Source organism: Salvelinus namaycush, chromosome 10 (assembly GCF_016432855.1).
Source record: "Salvelinus namaycush isolate Seneca chromosome 10, SaNama_1.0, whole genome shotgun sequence".
Lineage (NCBI taxonomy): Eukaryota > Metazoa > Chordata > Actinopteri > Salmoniformes > Salmonidae > Salvelinus > Salvelinus namaycush.
Genome location: NC_052316.1, coordinates 8,803,333 through 8,827,680, shown reverse-complemented (window position 1 = coordinate 8,827,680; position 24,348 = coordinate 8,803,333). Strand labels below are relative to the sequence as shown.

General features: G+C 43.8%; 2 protein-coding genes across 3 annotated transcripts; both read right to left on the bottom strand.

Annotated features, from left to right (window-relative positions):
• Nucleotides 1–4,588: 4,588 nt before the first annotated feature.
• LOC120055150 (zinc finger FYVE domain-containing protein 9-like) lies at nucleotides 4,589–16,495 on the bottom strand. Its single transcript, XM_039003073.1, has 16 exons — nucleotides 16,432–16,495; nucleotides 14,196–15,061; nucleotides 13,959–14,058; nucleotides 11,206–11,417; nucleotides 10,620–10,752; nucleotides 10,083–10,205; nucleotides 9,746–9,901; nucleotides 9,292–9,516; nucleotides 8,968–9,050; nucleotides 8,684–8,788; nucleotides 8,083–8,233; nucleotides 7,542–7,622; nucleotides 7,021–7,183; nucleotides 5,436–5,541; nucleotides 5,143–5,322; nucleotides 4,589–4,870 (listed from the first exon to the last, which is right to left on the bottom strand). Exons 1-16 carry the CDS (start codon nucleotides 16,493–16,495, stop codon nucleotides 4,709–4,711), a joined length of 2,910 nt encoding a protein of 969 aa, XP_038859001.1. The 3' UTR covers nucleotides 4,589–4,708.
• Nucleotides 16,496–17,085: 590 nt separating this feature from the next.
• On the bottom strand, nucleotides 17,086–22,681 carry LOC120054636 (transcription factor BTF3 homolog 4-like). Of its 2 annotated transcripts, none has more exons than XM_039002132.1 (6): nucleotides 22,569–22,681; nucleotides 21,836–21,897; nucleotides 20,852–20,965; nucleotides 19,184–19,385; nucleotides 17,568–17,627; nucleotides 17,086–17,463 (listed from the first exon to the last, which is right to left on the bottom strand). In XM_039002132.1, exons 2-6 carry the CDS (start codon nucleotides 21,887–21,889, stop codon nucleotides 17,417–17,419), a joined length of 477 nt encoding a protein of 158 aa, XP_038858060.1. In that variant the 5' UTR covers nucleotides 21,890–21,897; nucleotides 22,569–22,681; the 3' UTR covers nucleotides 17,086–17,416. The 2 variants fall into 2 exon arrangements, with proteins under 2 accessions (XP_038858060.1, XP_038858058.1); XM_039002130.1 differs by having other exon boundaries at nucleotides 21,836–21,893; nucleotides 22,569–22,618.
• Nucleotides 22,682–24,348: the final 1,667 nt, after the last annotated feature.

Below are 24,348 nucleotides of genomic sequence, written 5' to 3'. Positions count from 1 at the left end.
CTTCCCTACCCATCCTTCCACAAGCGCCGCCATAAAGGCTCCACAGCCGCCTCCACCTCTGACTGTTCCTGATGATCTTGGAACAGAGGAGCCAGCCTAGGTTAGCCAAGAAATACTATCCTAGCCAACAGGTTTTCTGTAAAAAACATGAATTTAATAGCAACTGTTTCATAGGAAGAGAGTGGCTGGAATACTCGGTTACTGCAGATGCTGCATTTTGTTTCCTATGTCGAAAGATCTGTGTTGGGTCCAATGCTAACGCAGACAAGGCCTTCACCTATGCTGGTTATTCTAACTGGAAGAATGCTATTGATCGTACCAAAGGATTTGCTAGGCACACATCAAGCAAAGAGCATTTGTAATGCATTGCACTGTGGAAAGAAAAACTAGTTCGATGTGTTATTGGGAACATCAAAGTCACTGTCAAGACTTCTTATTGATGGGCAGCCGGCAAGAAATCGCATGTATTTGTCGGCGATTGTGGACTTTATTGAGTTCCTTATTTCAAACCAGTAGTCACTGAGGGGGACATTGGATGCGATTGAATCAAGAGACAGGAGGGCAGTGGTGAAACCTCTGTTGGATCTAAGCAAAACAGATTTGGTGGAATCTGAGTTAAGTGTCGCTCTTGCTCCAATGAGGACAAATTGGCCCCACTTGATATCTATCTTGCAACGATTCTCTAGGCCTCTCTCCGCTATGCCGACCATGCTTACTGCAATGAAACATGGACTGACTCTTGGGGCGGACACAGCTACACGCGAGAACTCATTTTCCACTTTGACAAACGTGTTCAGTCAGCACAGAAGAAGCATGCTGCACCTAAGGAAAGCTCATCTAATCCAACTGCCATTTGAGGGGGATCTTACAAGAAGATTTTGGGGAGAATGGAATGATTGATTATTCAGGAAGTTCCACAGAGCATCAAGGAAGCTGCAACTTTTTTGAAAAGGTAAGATTGAAACAATATTGCTGGTTGGTTTTTATCAGAATCTTGCTTTAGTGTGTAGGGCGCTGTCCATGGTGCTGATAGAAAGCCGCGACATTTCGTGCCATTGAACCTGTCTTCTTGGTCAAAAGCATTTTTTGAACTTTTGTTTGTGGTATATCATGATAAGCATACTTTTATATACAGTGCATTCAGAAAGTATCCAGAACCCTTCACTTTTTCCACATTTTGTTAGGTTAAAGCCTTATTCTAAAATGGATTAAATTGTTTCCTCATCAACCTACACACAATACCCCATAATGACAAAGCAAATACACGTTTTTAGAAATGTTTGAAAAAAATAAAAATGAAATATCACATTTACATAAGTATTCAAGCTCTTTACTCAGTACTTTGTTGAAGTACCTTTCGCAGCAATTACAGCCTCGAGTCTTCTTGGGTATGACGCTACAAACTTGCACACCTGTATTTAGGGAGGTTCTCCCATCTCTCTATATAAGGTCCCAATGTTGACAGTGCATGTCAGAGCAAAAAGCAAGCCATGATGTCGAAGGAATTGTCCGTAGAGTTCCGAGACAGGATTGTGTTGAGGTACTGATCTGGCGAAGGGTACCAAAGAAATTCTGCCTCATCATTCTCAAATAGAAGAAGTTTGGAAGCATCAAGACTCATCCTAGAGCTGGCCGCCCAACCAAACTGAGCAATCGGGGGAGAAGGGCCTTGGTCAAGGAGATGACCAAGAACCCGATGGTCACTCTGAAAGAACTCCAGAGTTCATCTGTGGAGATGTGAGAACCTTCCAGAAGGACAAACATCTCTGCAACGCTCATCCAATCAGGCCTTTATGGTAGTGTGGCCAGACAGAGGCCACTCCTCAGTAAAAGGCACATGACAGCCTGCTTGGAGTTTGCCAAAAGGCACCTGAAGGACTCTCAGACCATGAGAAACAAGATTCTCTGGTCTGATGAAACCAATATTGAACTCTTTGACCTGAATGCCAATCATCACGTCTGGAGGAAACCTGGCATCATCCCTATGGTGAAGCATGGTGGTGGCAGCATCAGGCTGTGGGGATGTTTTTCAGAGGCAGGGACTGGGAGACTAGTCAGGATCGAGGGAAAGATTAACGGAGAAAAGTACAGAGATCCTTGATGAAAACCTGCTCCAGAGAGCTCAGGACCTCAGACTGGGGTGAAGGTTCACCTTCACCTTCACCGTCAATGACCGTAAGCACACAGTCAAGACAACACAGAAGTACCTTCGGGACAAGTCTCTGAATGTCCTTGAGTGGCCCAGCCAGGGCCCGGTCTTGAACCTGATCAAACATCTCTAGAGACCTGAAAATAACTGTGCAGCGATGCTCCCCATCCAACCTGACAGAGCTTCAGAGGATCTGCAGAGAAGAATGGAAGAAACTCCCCAAATACAGGTGTGCCAAGCTTATAACGTCATACCCAAGAAGACTCGATGCTGTTATCGCTGCCAAAGGTGCTTCAACAAATTACAGAGTAAAGGGTCTGAATGTGATATTTCAGTTATTTGGTTTTATAAATTTGCAAAAAAACTAAAAACCTGTTTTTGCTTTGTCATTATGGGGTATTGTGTGTAGATTGATGAAGGAAAATAAACTTTGTAATACCTTTTAGAATAAGGCTGTAATGTAACAAAATGTGGAAAAAGTCAAGGGGTCTGAATACTTCCCGAATGCACTGTACAAATGCTGTTTATCAACTACAGCTCAGCCTTCGACACCATAGTGCCCACCAAGCTCATCACTAAGCTTGGAGTGCTGGGTCTGAACCCCGCCCTGTGCAACTGGGTCCTGGACCCCAGGTGGTAAAGGTAAGCAACAACTCATCCTCTACATTGACCTTCAACATAAGGGTGCGTGCTCAGTCCCCTCCTGTACTCCCTGTTCACCCATGACAGCATGGCCACGGATGTCTCCAACTTAATCATCAAGTTTGCAGACGATACAACAATGGTAGGCCTGATTACCAAAAACGACGAGACAGCCTACATGCAGGAGGTGCGGGCCCTGGCTGAGTGGTGCTCGGAAAATAACCTTTCCCTCAACAAAACTAAGGAGCTGATTGTGGAATTCAGGAGACAGCAGAGAGAACACAACCGCATCCAAATCGACAGGGACCAGTGGAGAGGGTGAAAAGCTTCAAGTTCCTCGGGGTGCACATCACTGACAACCTGAAATGGTCCATTCACAAAGACATCCTCGGGCGGATGAAGAAATTCAGCTTGGCCCCTAAGATCCTCACAAACTTCTACAGATGCACCATTGAGAGGATCGTGTCGGGCTGTATCACCGCCTGGTACAGCAATTGCACAGTCCGCAACCGCAGGGCTCTCCAGAGGGTGGTGCGGTCAGCCCAACACATAACCCGGGGCACACTGCCTGCCCTCCAGGACATCTACAGCACTCAGTGTCACAGGAAGGCCAAGAAGATCATCAACAACCTCAGCCACCCGGACCACGGCCTGTTCTTCCAGCTACTATCTAGAAGGTGAGGGCAGTACAAGTGCATCAAAGCTGGGACCGAGAGACTGAAAAACAGCTTCCATCTCCAGACCATCAGACTGTTAAATAGTCACCACTAGCCGGCCTCTGCCCAGTACCCTACAGTGAACTTCGTAACTGTTACTAGCCGGCTACCACCCGTTACTCTACCCTGCACCTTAGAGACTTATGCCCGATGTACATGGTCATGGAACACTGGTCACTTTAATTATGTTGACATACTGTTTTACCCATTTCATAGTTATACTATATATACTGTATTCTAGTCAAGGCTCATCCTATTTAACTACTGCTGTACACACTAATTCTATTCATACACTGTCTATACACACCATCATATACATATATATTTATATTCCGGACTGACATTGCTCGTTCTGATATTTCTTTATTTTTATTTTTGGGGATTTGTGTGTATTGTTTTGTATTGTTCGGAATTACTGCACCTGAGAAAAAAAATCAGGAAAATATGTGTATGCAACCAATAAAATGTGATTTGGTTAAAAATCAAAACCTTGTATGATTTCCTCGTGTTAATATCATGTTTAATTAATCCTAGGTTGACAGTAATGCATTTCAGGGGCAATCAAGAGGAATTCAAATACATTCAAATATGAAAACATTCTTAAACATTCATTCAGTATGCATCAAACGGCTAGCTACAGATCTACTGATATATTTCTTTTGAAGTCATTCTCTTTTTCCCATTGCTTTTTAAGGTCAGGGGCTGAATCCAGTCCCCAGTTTAAAGGCATTCTCAAAATATGGGCATTTCTATTGAAAATATACAGACGTACTGGTCTCAAGCCACGAAATGAAAGCAGATTACTATACCCTGATCTCATGGCCACTTTTGGGTTTCATGTGTGTGTTTTGGTGTTATTCCACAGTAACACTGGTGATACTGGTACAAAGCCTGACAGTGGAAAAATAACAAGGGTGGTATTTCTTTCTGCTGCTGAGTTAGAGGCCAAGGCAGGGTGACCTATGGAACAGCTTTGGTGAGTCAGACCACTTTACCACCCAGCCACCCCTTGCCACAGGCTGGCTGAGACATATAGAGCCTGGAGGTGAGCTTTTATGTCCATTGAATGAGCTTACTCCTTCAACCAATGCTGTTTTGTAGCTCTTTCGAACTCACAGCAGCACAAATGGAGAGCCAGGAGAGAGGATGGTGAGTGGATGGCGCGATGTGGAGATGAGTGTGTGCACTTTGACCCCCTCCCCTAGGAGATGTTTTCCAGGATATAGAAGATGAGCTCTATGACTACGGGTCCCTCGCTCCTCTTGCGCCCCCTGCTGTGGATGATGGGGGTCAGCACAGTGTCCAGGGTGTTGAGGTACGGGGCTGGGAGTGGCAGGCCATTACTGCCGGCCACAAACCCCACCTGGAACATGAAACAGCGATGTTAACCCGCCACACATCTATAGCTTTTATAGCTTTGGTAATATCCCGAAGGCCTATATCCTGTCACTGTTTACATGACTAATAACTTCCTATTAAAAAGGTGGTCAACAACTCACATTTTAGGCATTCAAGAATTACTACAACTATTAAAGTAAGATGATGCACAATTTGAAAGATTCCGCTTCCAGAAAATGTTATTTCTTAACATCTAAATGGTCCAAGTCCAGTATGTTCATTCAATGGCACCGTCACCTGTTGGGAGTCCAGTGTGACACGCAGCCCCAGCTTGGCCATGCCATCCTCCTTCAGCAGCTTGAGGTGTGGGCACAGTGCCAGGCAGAATGCCCTGGCCAGTCTCTCTGTCAGCCGGCTGTGTTCTGTATGGTGGTCACTCTGGCTCTTAGGATGATCCCCTCTCTGTACAAAGAACACCTGGGAAACACACAAGAGACTCACAAGACACAAGCATGTACTTAGGGAATACAGTACAGAGAGAAATGGTACACAAGAGTCAAGACTAGCGGTGAAAAGTTGGATGTGCGTACCTCTGTCCAGCGGATGACCTTTCCATTGGACTTGTATTCTGACTTTTGGAACATCTTCACACTGTTGACGGACTCCATGGACTTCCCATCAATGGGGCTGATAACACTGCAAGACACACAGGCACGCACACACAGCCATACAAAGAAGGCAAGCGACGATAAAGGGTATTCTACAGCAATGGACAACAGTGTGAGGCAGACTTGAAAAATGGATGAAGCGACAATGGGATGGGGTTCGTGAGAGAGGTTAAGTAAGATATGAAATGCCAACGTTCTTTACATTCCTTGGAAATAATTGACGACGCGACGTTGGGCCACTCGTTGAGACTTAAGTGATAATGCCCGAAAGCCGGTGTTCGGAGGATATATTGGCCTTATTCTATAATTAATTTAATAGTTTTTTTCCACTCATCAATCTACACATAATACCTCATAATGAAAAAGCAAAAACAGGTTTTTCTAAATTTTTGCAAATGTATTAAAAATAAAAAACTGAAATATCACATTTATATAAGTATTCAGACCCTTTACTTAGTACTTTGTTAAAGCACCTTCGGCAGCGATTACAGCGTCGAGTCTTCTTGGGTATGACGCTGCAAGCTTGGCACACCTGTATTTGGGGAGTTTCTCCTATTCTTCTCTGCAGATCCTCTCAAGCTCTGTCAGGTTGGATGGTGAGTGTCGTTGCACAGCTATTTTCAGGTCTCTCCAGAGATGTTCGATCGGGTTCAAGTCCGGGCTCTGGCTGGACCACTCAAGGACATTCAGAGATTTGTCCCGAAGCCACTCCTGCGTGGTCTTGGCTGTGTGCTTAGGGTCAATGTCCTGTTGGAAGGTGAATCTTCGCACCAGACAGGTCATGGGCGCTCTGGAGCAGGTGTTCATTAAAGATCACTCTGTACTTTGCTCCGTTCATCTTTCCCTCGATCCTGACTAGTCTCCCAGTCCCTGCCGCATAAAAACATCCCCACGGCATGATGCTACCACAACCATGCTTCACTGTAGGGATGGTGCCAGGTTTCCTCCAGGCGTGACGCTTGGCATACAATCTTGGTTTCATCAGACAAGAGAAGTTTGTTTCTTATGGTCTGAGAGTCCTTCAGGTGCCTTTTGGCAAACTCCAAGCGGGCTGTCACGTGCTTTTTACTGAGGAGTGGCTTCCGTCTGGCCACTCTACCATAAAGGGCTGAAAGGTGGAGTGCTGCAGAGATGGTTGTCCTTCTGAAAGGGTCTCCCATCTCCACAGAGGAACTCTGGAGCTCTTTCAGAGTGACCATCAGGTTCTCGTTGGACCTGCCTTTACAATGTATCCAAGTTCAGTTTGTGTGGTTGCTGGTTTAGCGTTCTGTAACTTTGTAGCATGTACGGTCTGCATGTGTAGGTGCCTATTGAGTCAGGATCGCAAGGTGTTCTGATATCTTTCACAACCCGGCCCGTTATCTGGTTTTAATGTCTATTCTAGAATGCCCTTCTAGCCAATCAGAAACAAGTACTCAACAACACTGTAGAATAAATGTAGGATAATGATAGGCTAAAAAAACGAATCATGGTACGCTGATCAGAAGTTTAATGACCTAACACTCACCCCTTATTCAAAGTGCATTCCTTATCCAGCCATTGGACCTGGACATGCTCCTGGCTGTCTGACTGGTCAATACCCCCACAGGTGATGGTGTAGTCTTTCATCTCCCGTAGCGACCGGCGAAGCTCCACCATGGTCTCCACGGTGATCTGCACCATCAGCCCATCTGGAGAAGGGGACAGCAAAAGCAAACACACACACACACACACACACACACACACACACACACACACACACACACACACACACACACACACACACACACACACAGAGAGAGAGAGAGACAGACACCAACAAGGACACACACACACTCACATGCACATACATACAGCCACACACACAACTTTGAGTGCACATGGACACACACGTACAGACAAACATTGACAGACTAAATAAGGAAATCTTATTTAGGATGAAAGTTAGTAGTCAAGTAATCATAATATGACTATTTCTGTATTTTCGTTCAATACGATTAGTACGGTAACTCTCCAGTTTTAAGTGAAGATACACAAGTATGACACTACCTTCCACGATGCTGGATTTGGCAAGATATCCTGATGCTGCTTTCAGAGCTCCACTGAACACAAAAAAGCAGGAACCGGTGACTGAAACAAAACACAGCACCATATATAACCACTCGGCTTGTAGATGTAAACATCTAAATATTACAGTTGGACTAAACCAAAACTAATGACAGAGGTGAGCTTTCTACACCAGTAACTTTCTCACGATGGTTCACCCTCTCACGTGACACGACATTGCCCTCCAGTGGTGAAAAAGTCACAGCAAAGGCACAGTTATTGCAGTGAGCATATAAAAACATGACAAATTACGCATACGATTTTCCCTAGGCTGCCAAAAGCCAGATACACTGGTTGTGTTACGTGGCAGCAAATATTACCTCTCTGTACTGTAATCTCTCTCCCTCCCTCTCCCTCTCTCTGATGGTAGGTGATGTGCTACTTGCCCCTGTGTAGCATTCCCCCTCTACTTTGATTACAGGACAGGCAGTCTGCAGTCTCCCATAGTCCCCATCACCCTCTGTTGATTACAGGGGCTTCTCACTTTTGCGAGGCTGATTGTGGATGCTGATGGCCTGGGTCTGGTACTGGCCATCGTCCCCCTGAACACAGATGAGGTGGGAGTCTGCCGCCACGTTGAAGCATGCCCCCATGGCCAGCACATGCTCATTGGACTTATTCAAAGCCCTCATCAGCTGAGAGAGAGAGAGAGAGAGAGAGAGAGAGAGAGAGAGAGAGAGAGAGAGAGAGAGAGAGAGAGAGAGAGAGAGAGAGAGAGAGGAGTGAAAGAGAGCGAGAGAGAGAGTGAAAGAGAGAGAGAGAGTGAAAGAGAGAGAGAGAGAGTGAAAGAGATAGAGAAAGAGTGAAAGAGAGAGAGAGAGAGTGAAAGAGAGACAGAGAGTGAAAGAGAGACAGAGAGTGAAAGAGAGACAGAGAGTGATAGAGAGACAGAGAGTGAAAGAGAGACAGAGAGTGAAAAAGAGACAGAGAGTGATAGGGAGACAGAGAGTGAAAGAGAGGGAGAATGTATTGATGAGAGAGTTGTTTATAAAGGAGTGTTTTTATCATTGATAAAGTATTTATAAGCATTTATAACAGCTTATTGGTTACAGTTCACCAAGTGTTGTTTCATAGTTTAGCTGTACCTCCTCATAGCCATTGGTGGGGATTTTAATGCAGGTCCTCTGAGCCTCCAGATCTACAGTGAGTCCAGGCACCACTGGCAGAGTGTACCGGTAATTCCTGAAGTCCTGGGAAGCAATGAGGGAAAAAATGTGTGATCCATTAGGCACCAAATGGAAACAACTGACTGAAACAGGCAGGGACTATCTGAATTTGTCCAGTAAGAATCGTTTTGGTACGGGTGTGCCCAAATGAATGCAACCTTGGTGTTGATTGCTGTTATTGTAATGAGAGGCAAGCTACTTACTACTAGCAGCCTCATGATGGTGTGGCCAGTTTCCCCAAAAAGAGCCTTTCTGAAGCGCACACTGTACAGAGGACAGGGGTAAACTGGAAAGGAAGGGAAAGGAGTGCCTTAATGTGGATGACACTGAGTGGATGTGGCAGTGAAACCCACACAAAGAAGAGAAAAGCCGCACACTGCGTCTCCAATGCAACACACGTAACAGATACCACAAAACGACTGCTATGCTGCCTTCATGTGTGTGTGTGCGCGCGCACATGCACGCTCACACACACTCTCTCTCTACCCAGCTACATCTCTCTCCTGCTTCCTGCAGCCCTGACTCACATCTGTACTCAGCCCCCAGTCTGAGCATGAGGCGCAGGGGGAAGGCCTTGGCCCAGGGTACTTCAGCCCGGTGGACGAGTAGGCCAAAGAGGAAGGGCTGGTTGGGCATAGGCAGGCCCTGCAGGGACTGGAGAGTGGAGCGTACCCAGAGGAATCCTGCATGCTCCTCACTGCTCAGGAAACTACTGGAGAACTGGGAGAGACCCAGGTGGCTTAGCACCTTGCCTGTGGAGAAAGGAGGGGGTAGGTGGAGGGAAAGAGATGGAAGGAGAGAGAGTGAGATGGAGGGAAAAGGAAAGAGAGGTGAGGGAGGGAGATAATGAGAGATATATAGAGAGAGGGACTAGTACACCATTAAACAGACTTGGAAGTCTTTTCAAGATCTGCTTCAGAGCTTTATCCAGTGCTGATCAACGGCAGCTAAGTTGCCAGACCACGTCAACGCCAGTCTCACCTGTGAGGGCGTCCCTGTAGAGCTGTATGAAGTGGCTGAAGATGTCCTTGGGGAAGCTCTTCTCCTCAGGCAGACACTGCAGAAGGACCACCACCTCCACCTGGCCTACCGCATGCATGCCCTTGGACGTCACACACCAGCACTTCCTGTTTACATCTGGGGAGAGCCAATGAGAGGCAGCACTTCAATGTGAGGTCACTGCTGGTGACACGGTCTGACACTCTTATAAAATATACATGTGACTTGAGTCAATGGTGAGCTAAGAATACATGTAAACAGTGTATACACACTGTCAATGACTGGAAAAGGTTGAAGGTTGAGAGTAAAGGTCACATACAGTTGACCAGCTTGACCATGGCCAGTAGGTTGGCGTTGAGGACAAAGACCAGGGAGTTGGGCCTGCCGCTCTCCAGCTCCTGGATGAGAACCATCTCAGAGGGCCTCTCTTCGACCGTGTAGTCTGGGCGAGACAGAGGAAACTGTGAGCTAGACATCCCTAGATGCAAATACCGCCTTTAAAAACAGTCAGCCATAGTTTAACTTCTGTGTCTAAATATGACTAAATAAGATTTGTAAGCTGGCCTCTAGTGTTACCATCCTATTAAATTGCCCAACATGAAGACAATAAGCCTGATCATGAATCAGAGTAACACCTCTAACGCTAACCCTCTGATCATTCAGTAGCTAAGGCTAGCATTTAGCATCTCCAGTAGATAACCCTATGACAATCAGTACAGTGAGCTAGCCGTTAGAATCTCCAGCAGCTATCTACCTAACTGTATGACAATCCCAGTATAGTAAGCCAGGGTTTCCCAAACTTGGCTTTGCAGTAAGCTAGCCGTTAGCATCTCCAGTGATAGTAGCCTGGTCGTACCTCCTTTGACTCCGGTGGAGGTGAGGATGGGAGGGAGGCCCTCCAGTGGGATGAGGTTGGCAGAGCTGCTGATGTGGCTGCTGACCAAGGCTGCTGTACCCCAGCCACAGGGCCCACACGCCTCCTGCAGAGGCTATACAGAGAAGGGAGAAGAAGGATGAGGAGGAGAATACTTTATTAATCCATACAAGACAGAAATTGGTCCGCTCTGACGCACACACGGCGCCGGGTGAGCAGTTTAGGGGTTAAGTGCCTTGCTCAAGGGCCGAACGGCAGGTGATAGCATCGAGGATAGTTCCAGACAGATTTTCCCACCAGACATAGGATTCCAACCAGCAACCGAACCTGCTTCTCTAGCCTCTCGGCTACCTACTGCCCCTAGGTGGAGGGAGGAGGGGAAGGAGGAGGAGGAGGAGGGAGATAGTGAGGCAGAAAGATAGTCAAAAAGAGAGAGCTTATGGAATACTGTGGGGTTATGGATATCAAAGATACCAACAGAAAGCATGTTACCACACCCTTAGAACTTTTATTTGAATTGTATAAATTGTAGCAAATCAGTCTGGTCTGATAAGGTTTTGTTACATACATTGAGCAGGGGCATCTCCTGTGCTATTGGGGCCCTCCTGCTGGTCTGTGGTGAGCCAGTGGCGCTTCTGATTGTAGCAGCTATACTTCTCCTCAATAATAGCGGTGAAAAGGTGGGGCCTCTGATTGGGGTACAAGGTGCAGAGTCTGATTTCTCATTGGATAGGATCTCATCAGCAAACCACACCTTCCTCCTGCCCCTTGGAGGGGTTCCTAAAGAAAAACACACATGAGAGAAAGTCAATAATATAGACAGGAAGAAATGTCAACATATTGCACCAATTAACTTTATAAGACATTTATCGCCTCAATCCCATTTTGACAGCATCCCTTCTGATTTAAACAAAACTTTCCATACATGTTCGCCCATGGAAGAAGTGGTCAGAAAGTGCATTTTTGGACAACGAATGCCAAACATTCAGGAGATAAAGGTGCTAAAAGTTGATCTGTTTTTGCATACACCACCATGAGACATCCATGTCTTCGTCACTGGAAAAGATTAACGGTTGAGTTTGATCAATTTAAAAGCTTACAAACAGTGTTGTCAAACAAAGGTTTTTTGAATTCTTGTCATTTTTTAAACTTTTAACATCAATTATAGAAAAACGTGTAAACTCATATTTGCATATGTTGTAGCTTAGAACCTATTTAACATCATTTGAGGTTTTTGTGTCGTGCCCACCATCGGTTGAGACACAACATGCTCTTGTCATTTCAATCATAGAAATATAACTCATAGAATGGACCTATCCCTTCAGAAGACTGTAATTTAGCTGGTACACCACAAACATTTGAATTGAAATTGTAACTTCTAATTACTACTACAAAGATTACCGCCGGTACACCCACTGTCGACTATCAACTTAAATTGACATGTTTATTCTATTATCTATATTTCTATGATTTCCAGAGGTACTGTGCATTCGGAAAGTATTCAGACCCATTGACTTTTTCCACATTTTGTTATTCTAAAATTGATGAAATACATTTTTTTCCCTCATCAATCTACAAACAATACCCCATAATGACAAAGCGAAAACAGGTTTTTAGACATTTTTGCAAATTTATACAAAATAGAATACAGAAATACCTTATTTAAATAAATATGCAGACCGTTTGCTATGAGATACGAAATTGAGCTCAGATCAATCCGGTTTCCATTGATCATCCTTGAGATGTTTCTACAAGTTGATTGGAGTCCACCTGTGGTAAATTCAATTGATTGGACATGATTGGAAAGGAACACACCTGCCTATATAAAGTCCCACAGTTGACAGTGCATGTCAGAACAAAAACCAAGCCATGTGGTCGAAGGAATTGTCCATAGAGATCCGGAAGCCACTCCTCAATAAAAGGCACATAACAGCCTGCTTAGAGTTAGCCAAAAGGCAACTAAAGGACTCTCAAACCATGAGAAACAAGATTTTCTGGTCTGATGAAACAAAGATTGAACTCATTGGCCTGAATGCCAAGAGTCACGTCTGGAGGAAACCTGGCACCATCCCTATGATGAAGCATGGTGGTGGCAGCATTGTGCTGTGGGGATGTTTTTCAGAGGCAGGGACTGGGAGACTAGTCAGGATCGAGGGAAAGATGAATGGAGCAAAGAACAGAGAGATCCTTGATGAAAACCTGCTCCAGAGCGCTCAGGACCTCAGACTGGGGCGAAGGTTCACCTTCCAACAGTACAATGACCCTAAGTACACAGTCAAGACAACGCAGGAGTGGTTTCGGGACAAGTCTCTGAATGTCCTTGAGTGGCCCAGTCAGAGCCCGGACTTGAACCCGATCGAACATCTCTGGAGAGACCTGAAAATAGCTTTGAAGCGACACTCCCCATCCAACCTGACAGAGCTTCAGAGGATCTGCAGAGAACAATGGGAGAAACTCCCCAAATACAGGTGTGCCAAGCTTGTAGCATCCCACCCAAGAAGACTCAAGGCTGTAATCACTGCCAAAGTTGTTTCAACAAGTACAAGTTGTTTCAACAAGTACCGCATTAAGGGTCTGAATACTAATGTAAATGTGATATTTCTGTTTTTTCTAAAATGTCTAAAAAACTATTTTTGCTTTGTCATTATGGGGAATTATGTGTAGATTGATGAAGGAAAAAAAACAATTTAATCAATTTTAGAATAAGGCTGTAATGTAACAAAATGTGGGAAAAGTCAAGGGGTCTCAATACTTCCAAATGCACTGTAATTTCAAACAACTGCTGTTCCCATTCAAGTCAACATTCTCTGATGTTTGGATCTCCAACCATGTTTGTGGTACCATTTGAAAGTAGAAATCTGTATTTTATTCTCATTTTAGTGCATTCATCAGCCAAAACATGACACCTACCCTATATTCAGGAACATGTTGTGTCTCAACCGATAGCGGGAACAACACAAAAATCTCAGACAATGTAAAATAGGGTATAAGCAACAACATATGCAATTATGAAAAAAATCTGAGTTTAGTTTTTTTTTTAGGTCATTTACATTAAAGGTTAAAAAGGGACATATTATTATTTATTTTTTATTCACAGAAATTAAGAAATAGTTTGACAACCCTGTTTGTAAGCTTTTAAATTATATAAATCTCATTATTTGGAGCCGAATGCCAAAACATCACTTTATGAGCACTTCTACAATTGGCAAATATGTATGGAAGGTTTCGTTTAAATCAAAAGGGTTCCTGTCAAAAAGTGATTGAATTTAAATGGATTTAACCTGTAGTGTCATGGTAACAGTGTTGTCATGTGATACTCACGTTTCACTAGAGTTGAGTGACAAGAGACACAGACACGCCCCTCCTTCCCATCCAGGTGTGTTAGTCGGAACTTCAGACCGGAGCACACTGAACAGAATACCTGTAGCACAGACACACGATCACTAATGGTCAGCCTAATTTCTCAGGGATAACATACCAGAGACAAACATCCAATCCCTTCTTACTTTAAATACAACCGACACACAAACACACAAAATAGTGGTGCAAGACCCTCACCTTGCCACAGGCGCGACAATGGTGCCTTCTCTTGGTGAAGGTGAACCTGACATCACACATCATACAGACCAGCGCCTGGGCGTCAGGGACCCACACGGGGGCTACCTCCCCCAGGATAGTGCCTCGCTCCCTGGACAGAATGCCCGTGGGGCCGGCCTGTAGCTCATTGTCTGGATCCACTAATGGAGACATAGGGGAAGGTGTGCAGTCCCCCACAGCTCCCTCTTCACTATCTGCTTGAACTCCGTTGGCGTTGGTCTCATCATTAGCTAGTCCGTTGGCTTTGGTCTGGCTCTGAAGCCCCAGTCTAGGCCCTTGGATCTGGGCATCATGGCCGCCTCCATTGGGCTCCTCCACAGGGGGACCAGACGGGTCGTCAAGGTAAGGGCCTAGGGCATCTGAGCCACTGGGGGGGTCCTGCAGCTCAAGTCCACTCTCCTCCAGCTCCTTTTCCTCAACCACAGAGTCCTCCTTGGAGGAGGATGGCTGGGGCCTGTTCTTCACTTCCTCTTCTACCTCCACCTCCACTTCTGGCCCAGCAGCTTTGGAGGGGCTGAGCATTAGGGGGGTAGAAGCCTCCCCAAAATTCCTCTCTCCCCATGTTGAAAGAGTGGTCACAGTGCAGTTTCCCTCCTCCAGCTGTCTCATCAGTCTCTGAGCGGGGGTCTCCAGTTGGGAAACAGGAGCCACCCCTGGGCTCAGGACCCCCTCTGAATGGACTTTGGGTTTTGCAGGGGAATCTGATCCGATGTGTCCACAGCCCAGCTGTCCTGGCTTTGTGACATCCCCATCTTTGAGCATCAGCAGACAGGGTCTGTGGAGCCAGTGATGCTTAGCATCCATCAGAGACGGAGCATCCGATTCATCTGTTCATACAAAGACGCGGGAACAGATCAAAACTATGTGAAGGTATATGTCAAATGAACCTGACATGGACATTCTACATCACAAAGAGAACAAACAGGCATATATGAAGAACATAACATTTAGTCCACAAGAGCACCTAAGCAATCACTCACGCCCATGATCCCAGATGGGACAGATCCCAGATGTTCCTAGGTGGTAATGGGTCCAATAAATGGGAGGCCATTTATCTCATTGCTTTGAATAAGTTAAATCATCTACTGAGGCCAACATATGTGCACTGTCATGCTTGAGAGAGCTAGATACGTCCCAAATGGTAGCCTTTCCCTATGTAGTGCACTACTTTTGGCAGCCTATTCCCTATGTAGTGTACTACAGGCCCATAGTGGTCTGGTCAAAAGTAATGCTCTATATAGGGAATAGGGTGCCATTTCAGAGGGAGACAGATCCAGACAGCCAGGTAAAGCTGACTCATTCTCTGGGGAATAGGGCTATAGTGAAACACCAGCATAAATAAATACAGGCTACAGTGGCAAAACTGGATGTTAGATTATGTACATTAATATTATAACGTTACATTATTAATAAAGGTGCATACAATTAGTTTGACATTTTCGAGAATGGATGGATAATGTCAATAACACAAATAAAGATAATATAAATGTAATTCTATATTTTTGAAATATTCTACTTCGCTATCAACTGAAATAAGACAAAATGTTATGACTGTGAGGAAGAAAAATTCATAATTCAGATTTGGGGTTACATTATGCTGTGATTGCGCCTTGGTTGGTTATTGCCTATTGCACAATTTCAGGTAGGCCTACCCTTTAGCGTTGGTGAATTCTTGTCGGGGTAAAACTGCATTGCAGCTTTACCCCCCCCCCCGCCGCCTCGTTATTGCACCCCAACCCAACCATTCATGCTGACGATCACAGATAACTGGTAAATATATCAGCTTTTTTTACGGCGCATATAAACTACAATAGGGCTCAACCAGTACAGCTGACTGAGCGTTTGCTTCGCGGGACGGTGACGCATCCAGCACACGTGCAACAGTTTAAATCCCCTCTCAACCAGTGAACACGGCAATGCGACATTTGCTCCCCATCCCGATTCATTAATCGTTGCAGGTTTTAATCGCAGCATTATTCCCTTTATCACGTTATTTCCATATAATTCAAGTCGTATTTTCCCATTAATTCATATAGGGTGAAGGAATATTCTCGTGTGCTTCTGCCTTTCTATGAATGTGTCGCACGCGGCAAGACGCATGACTGCACAGATCAGCTACAATTTCCCCTATGATAGCGCGAGATGATCTAGTTCTATCTGTATGATTTTATTTTATTTTAGAATAAAAAAAACTTACCTTCTGTCAATGAACCCAATAGGCTTTCATTCTCATCGTCCCGGGCACTGAAGAACTTCAACATATTGCAACATTAGTGGCGAAGAAGACAAGAAAAGCAGTCCTGCTCACTAGCAGAGGGACGATTTCCCTCCCACTATTCCCCTCTCCTTCTGCGTCCCCCGTTCCCCCCCTCTCTCTCACTGCAGGTCTTAAGTAAACTCAAGGATGTCCTTAAATGTCCTTTTCTAAAGCAGTGTACACTGTATTAGAATATGTTTACCTAATGAGATCATTCTATTACAGAAAATGTGCTCTTATTTCCTATCCAAAAATGTGTCTACTGCACATTTTCATGTCTTTATGTGGTTTAAGTGTTAGGTCATAATACCCAAGTCATGTGTACATGAAACCTCAGAAAACATTTGTCTAAAAATAACACAAAAGTCCTTACAACCATCTTTGATTTCATCCAAGTCAGTCTAATATCACATTGGATGTCATCTCTGCAAGGCCTGATTACTTTGACCATGAGGCTACAGCGGCTTGAAATTAAATAGTGACTAAATAGTTAGGCATCTTGATACAATGATGGCCAGGGTGGCAGCCATTGTGACAACAGTCTTCAAAAACTAAATACCCCCTTTCAACAACCAGAAAGACCACAGCACCATGTAGAAAACGTTAATCACCTTTATTTTGTTTCGTAAAAACAAACAAAATTATTAAGACTAGCTTTAATTAATGACCACCGCAATCCTGATCAAGACTAACAATGTGGTGAAAAGTACTGAACCGTTGACCAATGTGTTGGGAGTTGAAGTGAGCAAGCAAGTCTGATAAGGACTGCATCCTTGGGACATTTCAAAATACACAAGTCTCTGGTTGACGGGATAGTGTTTGAAATGATATGTCTTCGTAGCTAGAAGTTAAAACATCGGAGAAGCCGCCTTAGTTTCTTAATTGCAGTTCCAATCCTTGTATGGGGTCTCAAGGGGAAGATCAATCAGTTTGCCTCATTCTTTGATGCTTCGTCAAAATTCTCCACCAGGTCTGAAGAGAAGAGGAAAACAAAGGATGGTTTTACAGGTTGAAATGATGTAATGTTTCCTCTGAAGTGTCTGATATACTTCCCTTGCAAACGGAATCACCCTTACCTGGGACATCGTCGTCTTCTTCTTCAATATCTTCTGCTTTAGGGGTTTTGCTGTCAAGTACTGCAATAAAAAATATACAGTTGAAGTCGGAAGTTTACATACACCTTAGCCAAATACATTTAAACTCAATTTTTCACAATTCCTGACATTTAATCGTAGTAAACATTCCCCGTCTTAGGTTAGCTAGGATCACTTTATTTTAAGAATGTGAAATGTCAGAATAATAGTAGAGAATGATTTATTCCAGCTTTTATTTCTTTCATCACATTCACAGTGGGTCAGAAGATCACATACACTCAATTAGTATTTGGTAGCATTGCCATTAAATTGTTTAACTTGGGTCAAACGTTTCGGGTAGCCTTCCACAAGCTTCCCACAATAAGTTGGGTGAATTTTGGCCCATTCCTCCTGACAGAGCTGGTGTAACTGAGTCAGGTTTGTAGGCCTCCTGCTCGCACATGCATTTTCATTTCTGCCCACAAATTCTCTGTAGGATTGAGGTCAGGGCTTTGTGATTGCCACTCCAATACCTTGACTTTGTTGTCCTTAAGCCATTTTGCCACAACTTTGGAAGTATGCTTGGGGTCATTGTCCATTTGGAAGACCCATTTGCAACCAAGCTTTAACTTCCTGACTGATTTCTTGAGATGTTGCTTCAATATATCCACATAATTTTCCTGCCTCATGATGCCATCTATTTAGTGAAGTGCACCAGTCCCTCCTGCAGCAAAGCACCCCCACAACATGATGCTGCCACTCCCATGCTTCACGGTTGGGATGGTGTTCTTCAGCTTGAAAGCCTCCCCCTTTTTCCTCCAAACATAATGGTCATTTTTGTTTCATCAGACCAGAGGACATTTCTCCAAAAAGTACAGTCTTTGTCCCCATGTGCTGTTGCAAACCATAGTCTGGCGTTTTAATGGCGGTTTTGGAGCAGTGACTTCTTCCTTGTTGAGCGGCCTTTCAGGTTATGTCGATATAGGACTCGCTGATTTCTTTAGATTTTTCCATGATGTCAAGCAAAGAGGCACTGAGTTTGAAGGTATGCCTTGAAATACATCCACAGGTACACACCTCCAATTGATCCAAATGATGTCAATTAGCCTAACAGAAGCTTCTAAAGCCATGACATCATGTTCTGGAATTTTCCAAGCTGTTTAAAGGCACAGTCAACTTAGTGTATGTAAACTTCTGACCCACTGGAATTGTGATAGTGAATTATAAGTGAAATAATCTGTCTGTAAACAGTTGTTAGAAAAATTACTTGTGTCATGCACAAAGTAAATGTCTTAACCGACTTGCCAAAACTATAGTTTGCTAACAAGAAATTTGTGGTGGTTGAAAAATGAGTTTCAATGACTCCAACCTAAGTGTATGTAAACTTCCGACTTCAATTGTGTATATATAGTAAGCATCAAGACGCTCCTCAGGTCTCAAAATAATCCCCAGTGCACACCGTAACAGAATTTCCCTTTGCAACGGAAAACGTTTTGCAACAAAAATCGAGAGCTTCTATTTGACAAATTTTGCTAGGTCCCTCCCCGTTTTGTCCCGGTTGGTTCCTTGTGAATATACCCCAGCCCTAACCTAATGATTTTACATGAGGGCCAACCCACCTTGTCGAGGGAACTGCTCTGCTAGTTTGCGCAGGCTGGTGAGGCTGTCGGCGCCCAGCTGGCTGAGGATGCCCGGCAGCATCTCCGTGAGTTGCTTGGTCTCGGCATGGCCGGTGATAGCGAATGTGTTGGCCGACAGAGACGCCTGCACTTTGGGGTTGTTGAAGTGGATCACTGAGCCGTCATCCTTGATCATGTTTACCTGGTGACAGTAAGGGGGGGGGGGGGGGGGGGGGGGGATTTGCTCACTTCAAAATTCTACTCCAAGTTTGGTCCCCAAAGCCATACTAGGCTGCAGTCCACGCAAGAGACTTAAACATCTACAGTGCCTTCAAAAAGTATTCAAACTCCTTGACCTTCTCCAGATTTTGGGGTGTTATAGTTTGAATTCAAAATGGATTCAATTGAGACTGCGTCACTGGTCTACAGACAATAGCGCATAATGTCAAAGTGGAACGGTGTTTTTAGAAACGTTTACAAATGTATTAAAACTGAAAAGCTGAAATGTCTTGAGTCAATAAGTATTCAACCTCCGTTATAGCAAGCCTAAATAAGAGTAACGATTTGTAACGAAAACACAAGTCACATAAGTTGCATAGACTCACTGTGTGCAATAAAAGTGTTAAACATGATTTCTGAATGATTACCTCATCTCTGTACCCCACACATACAATTATCTGTAAGGTCCCTCAGTCGAGCAGTGAGTTTCAAACATGGATTCAACCACAAAGACATTGACTATCCCTTTGAGCATGGTGAAGTTCTTTGGAGGGTGTATCAATACACCCAGTCACTACAAAGATACAGGCATCCTTCCTAACTAAGTTGCCGCTAAGGAAGAAAAGCGTTCAGGGATTTCACTATGAGGCCAATGGTTACTTTAAAACAGAGTTTAATGGCTGTGATTGGGGAGAACTGAGGATAGATCAACATTGTAGTTACTCCACAATACTAACCTAATTGACAAGAGTGAAAAGCATGCATCCTGTTTGCAACGAGGCACTAAAGTAATACTTAAAAGAATATGGCAAAGCAAATCACTTTTTATCCTGAATATAAATTATTCCAATACATTACTGAGTACCACTCTCCATATAGTGGTGGCTGCATCATGTTATGGGTATGATCGTTCAGGATGGGAAAAAAACACAAAAAACAGAATAGCGCTAAGCACAGGCAAAATCCTAGAAGAAAACCTGGTTCAGTCTGCTTTCCACCAGACACCTTTCAACAGGACAATAACCTAAATCACAAGGCCAAATCTACACCGTAGCTTACCAAGAAGACAGTGAATGTTCATGAGTGGCCGAAATGTTGACTTAACTCTACATGAAAATATATGGCAAGACCTGAAAATGGTTGTCAAGCAATGATCAACAACCAATTTGACAGAGCTTTAAGAATTTTGAAAATAATAGTACGCAAATGTTTGTTTCAATACATTTCCAAAAGCATGGCTTTCACTTTGACGTTATGGGCCATTGTGTGTTGATGGGTGAGAAACCCCCCTAATTGAATCTATATTGAATTCAGGCTGTAACAACAAAATGTGGATTAAGGGGTATGAATACTTTCTGAAGGCACTGCATAAGGGAGGCATGAAACAAACAAAATACAACATTTAAGAACTTAAGATTACACAAAATGTATAATGGTAGCTGTGTTTACCTCTTCAATACCAGCAATGTTGTTGACAGCTAATTTCTTTAACGAACTCTGAAGTTTTTTGTCGTCCGCTGTTGCCGTTCTGTGTACGACCTTCTTCTTCCTACGTGCCGAGCCCTGAAAACAACACAGCAAGATGTAAGAATGTACATCAATGGAGGTTAAATAAAGCAGTGGTGTGCCCAGTGCTCTATCAACCCATCAGCAGTATCGGAAACCATAAGGCGGATCATTAAAAATAAAACATTTGCAAATATATAATATAGAAGTAGTAGTCCTATATTTAATTTACACACGTCACCATAAATGACAAGAATAATGTGCTATTTTAAACAACTTTTAGACTATATTGTCATTTGATAAAAATGTATTATATAGGTCTAACTCATCAAGATTGACTTGATTTAATACACATTTCAACAGAGGCACGTTCAACAGGACGCAATGTTTTGGAATGTTCAGATAGACACATTAATGTATAACAAACATGCCTCCAACATGTGGAAAAGGGATGGGCAACTTTGATGGGGGTGGGGGACAAAAAAATAATAATTAGAACACATTATGAGGGGCCAGAGTGGCTCACGTGTCTGTGTACCCACATCCATACCCACACATGCTGGCAGAGCCGGCCCTAGCCTTTTGGGGGCCCTAAGCTAAATTGAGTGGCCGCCTTGGGCTAATTGAGTGACTGGTAGTGACTGACAAGAGAAAAACTGCTGATGCATAACTAAACTCACACAGTATCTGCGCATGTGCACGGTCTCTCTTCAAACTTCTATAGGTAGGCATGGGACCAAAACAGTGGAGAAGTTTAGCCTTGCGCTCCAATGCCCTTAGTTGTTGTGGAAATTGACCCACTATGCTGTTTACTTAGCGCATCTACGTCATATCACTGACTACCTTTAAACATTGCACACCATTCTGTTCTGCTGAACGCACCCTATGTACTTCCTGTTGAATCTCTAAATATGGAAATTAGCTTACCTTTCCTCCTATCCGGACCTGGGCTTGAAGTTTTGCTAATTTTTCTTGGTTCATGTTTCTACCTGGGAAAATTACAGATGAGTAAGAGTTAAACTAAAACATTTAAACTAGCAACTGAACTGTTTTCAAGTGGAGGCATACGAGTTGTTATCTTGTCAATTATCTACACTAGTATCAGAACAATTTGCTCCAGATGACCAGTTTCCTCCATAATTTGACTGGAAGTGTTAGGGATTGCGTCAACATCCATCTGCTGCCAAGCTAACTAGCCGATAAACGCTCAGAGAATGGAGTTCGGCATTCCTCACTTAACTAGCTGCTAGCTATGATAGCCAGCTAACAACTGTACACGCTAGGGAACTTATTATGTGAACGTCAATACGCGAGCTAGCTAACCACATTTGACAAGAGGGCGTTGTTACTAGCTATCTAACTTTAACTACCTACGGAGAACAGTTAAACAAGAACATAGCTACAATTTCAGAAACGAGCCTAAACCACATGCGACATCTTTCACAAAAGGGATGCTGTCTGTTGAAGACGCAAAGAAATAGCCAGATATAGCCAGGCTAGCCAGTTAACAAAATGAAAACAGTGGATTTGCTGGGTATCCTATGAAGTGTCATTGCCTCTTTTCATCTAAGGTACATCGATCCCAGTCAAATATCAAACACAAACGTAATTGTTTACCATAAAACCACTCTAAAATGGACGTAAAAACAATATACCAGACCTGATCCACAAATATCCGAGGAAACATGCGGCAACGAAAGATGGGAGGATATGACGAAGATCTTCTTCTATGGTATATTGGCGATCGCACAATGTAATGTGCATTCCACCACCTACTGTGCGGGATGGAAACAGGATTCCCAAAATTTTTATCAAATACAAAAATAAACGACCAAACCAAAATAAATAAACTGAACTAAATCCCCCAAAAATGCAGTATTATTATTATTTTTTTTTACATATCGGATTCCTACACAGGCTCAAGGGGAACCTAGGAGGGCGAGTCTTCCGGCGCAATAATCTGTTCTTAACTGACTTGCCTAGTTAAATACACATTTTTTTCTAAAGTAAAATCCTTAAATCCCAAAAACCAGGAGTGGTCTTAATCAAATTAAGACAACTCCTGGTCTGACAGACTCCACTTTTTCCAGCGCATATTTCGACACCTCAAACAGGTCTCCCACATATGCATCCTTACTCAACAAACGCATCCCAACAAGACTACTCAACAAACGCATCCCAACAAGAAGTGATTCATTAACATTCATGTTGTCCATTCATAACATTAATCTTCACAAACTTTGCCCGACGCGCTGCTTGATTCGAACTCATCATCCAATCCGCCGTCTTCGACTGACCCATTTCTTCTTCTTCGAGTGGTTTTCCAGGCGCCTGGACGCTTTGTTGCGTATTGCCATAGAGTTTCTAAACCTAGAAGCGCAACATTGCAAGACTTCCGCGAAACAGCTTGCGAAAATAGACCAAACATCCAAGCCGGTGTTTGAGGAGTAAATGAAAGAAGTGAACAAATATTTTTTTCGAAATCTGAAGGCACAACCTAGATTCGAGCAAACGGCTTAAGTAGTTGAACATGTTATTACTCCAACCTTGTGAAAGGGACAAACTGACACGTTTTCATTTTCCTCAAAAATAACATTATATTGAAGGAGTGCCTTTGGTTGGACGGTTTGCACATGCGCAGTTCGGGTCGAGACGACCGTTAGAGCCAATGACGTGTTGCTACGCAATAGCTTAGCTGGCCAATGGCTGCATTCCAAACACTGAAAAGACACACCCTCTCCCCTCAAATTAAGTGGACACTTCCAGTGATGCAAATTTAGCAATTTTGTTGCTAGATTTAACAACTTTTCAGACTACACTGGCAACTTTTTTTTTTTTCAAACAGCACCTAGCAACAAATTGAGCTACTTTAAAAAAAAAAAAATTGAACTTTTAGCAACTTTTGAAAAGTGACTCAAATGCACGCATTTTCCCTCTAAATGACACAAAAACGATTTTGTCTGTCACACACTCAGTCACAACACACGTGCCTGGCTGCAAAAGTGCATTGTGAGTGACGTCAGCAGCAGGCGCTCAGCTCGTGCACAGGCAGCAGCAGGCCAGCAGCAATTTCAGTAAATTGCAAATCATTGTTGGCTGACTGCAGTAGCAGTAATATGGGTTCGACGAGCCAAACCCAATGAATATAGTTGGTCATAAATGTTTGATCTTGAACAGAACTTACAACATCAATCAACATGCCTTCGTTTCTCAAATGATTGCCTCGCCTGGTTCACCAACTACTTCTCCGACAGAGTTCAGTGTGTCAAATCTGAGGGCCTGTTGTTCGGGCCTCTGGCAGTCTCTATGGGGGTGCCACAGGCTGACTCTCTTCTCTGTATATATCAATGATGTCGCTCTTGCTGCTGGTGAGTCTCTGATCCACCTCTACGCAGACGACACCATTCTGTATACTTCTGGCCCTTCTTTGGACACTGTGT

Coding starts and splice junctions, on each gene's coding strand:
- LOC120055150 (XM_039003073.1), bottom strand. CDS start 16,495: ATGTTGAAGTTCTTCAGTGCCCGGGACGATGAGAATGAAAGCCTATTG. Junction 15,062..16,431: donor ATTGGGTTCATTGACAGAAG/GTAAGTTTTTTT, acceptor TTGTATGAACAG/ATGAATCGGATGCTCCGTCT. Junction 9,051..9,291: donor ACTGGGGGCTGAGTACAGAT/GTGAGTCAGGGC, acceptor CTTCCTTTCCAG/TTTACCCCTGTCCTCTGTAC.
- LOC120054636 (XM_039002132.1), bottom strand. CDS start 21,889: ATGAACCAAGAAAAATTAGCAAAACTTCAAGCCCAGGTCCGGATAGGA. Junction 17,628..19,183: donor AGAGCAGTTCCCTCGACAAG/GTGGGTTGGCCC, acceptor TTTTTATTGCAG/TACTTGACAGCAAAACCCCT. Junction 17,464..17,567: donor AGAAGACGACGATGTCCCAG/GTAAGGGTGATT, acceptor TCTTCTCTTCAG/ACCTGGTGGAGAATTTTGAC.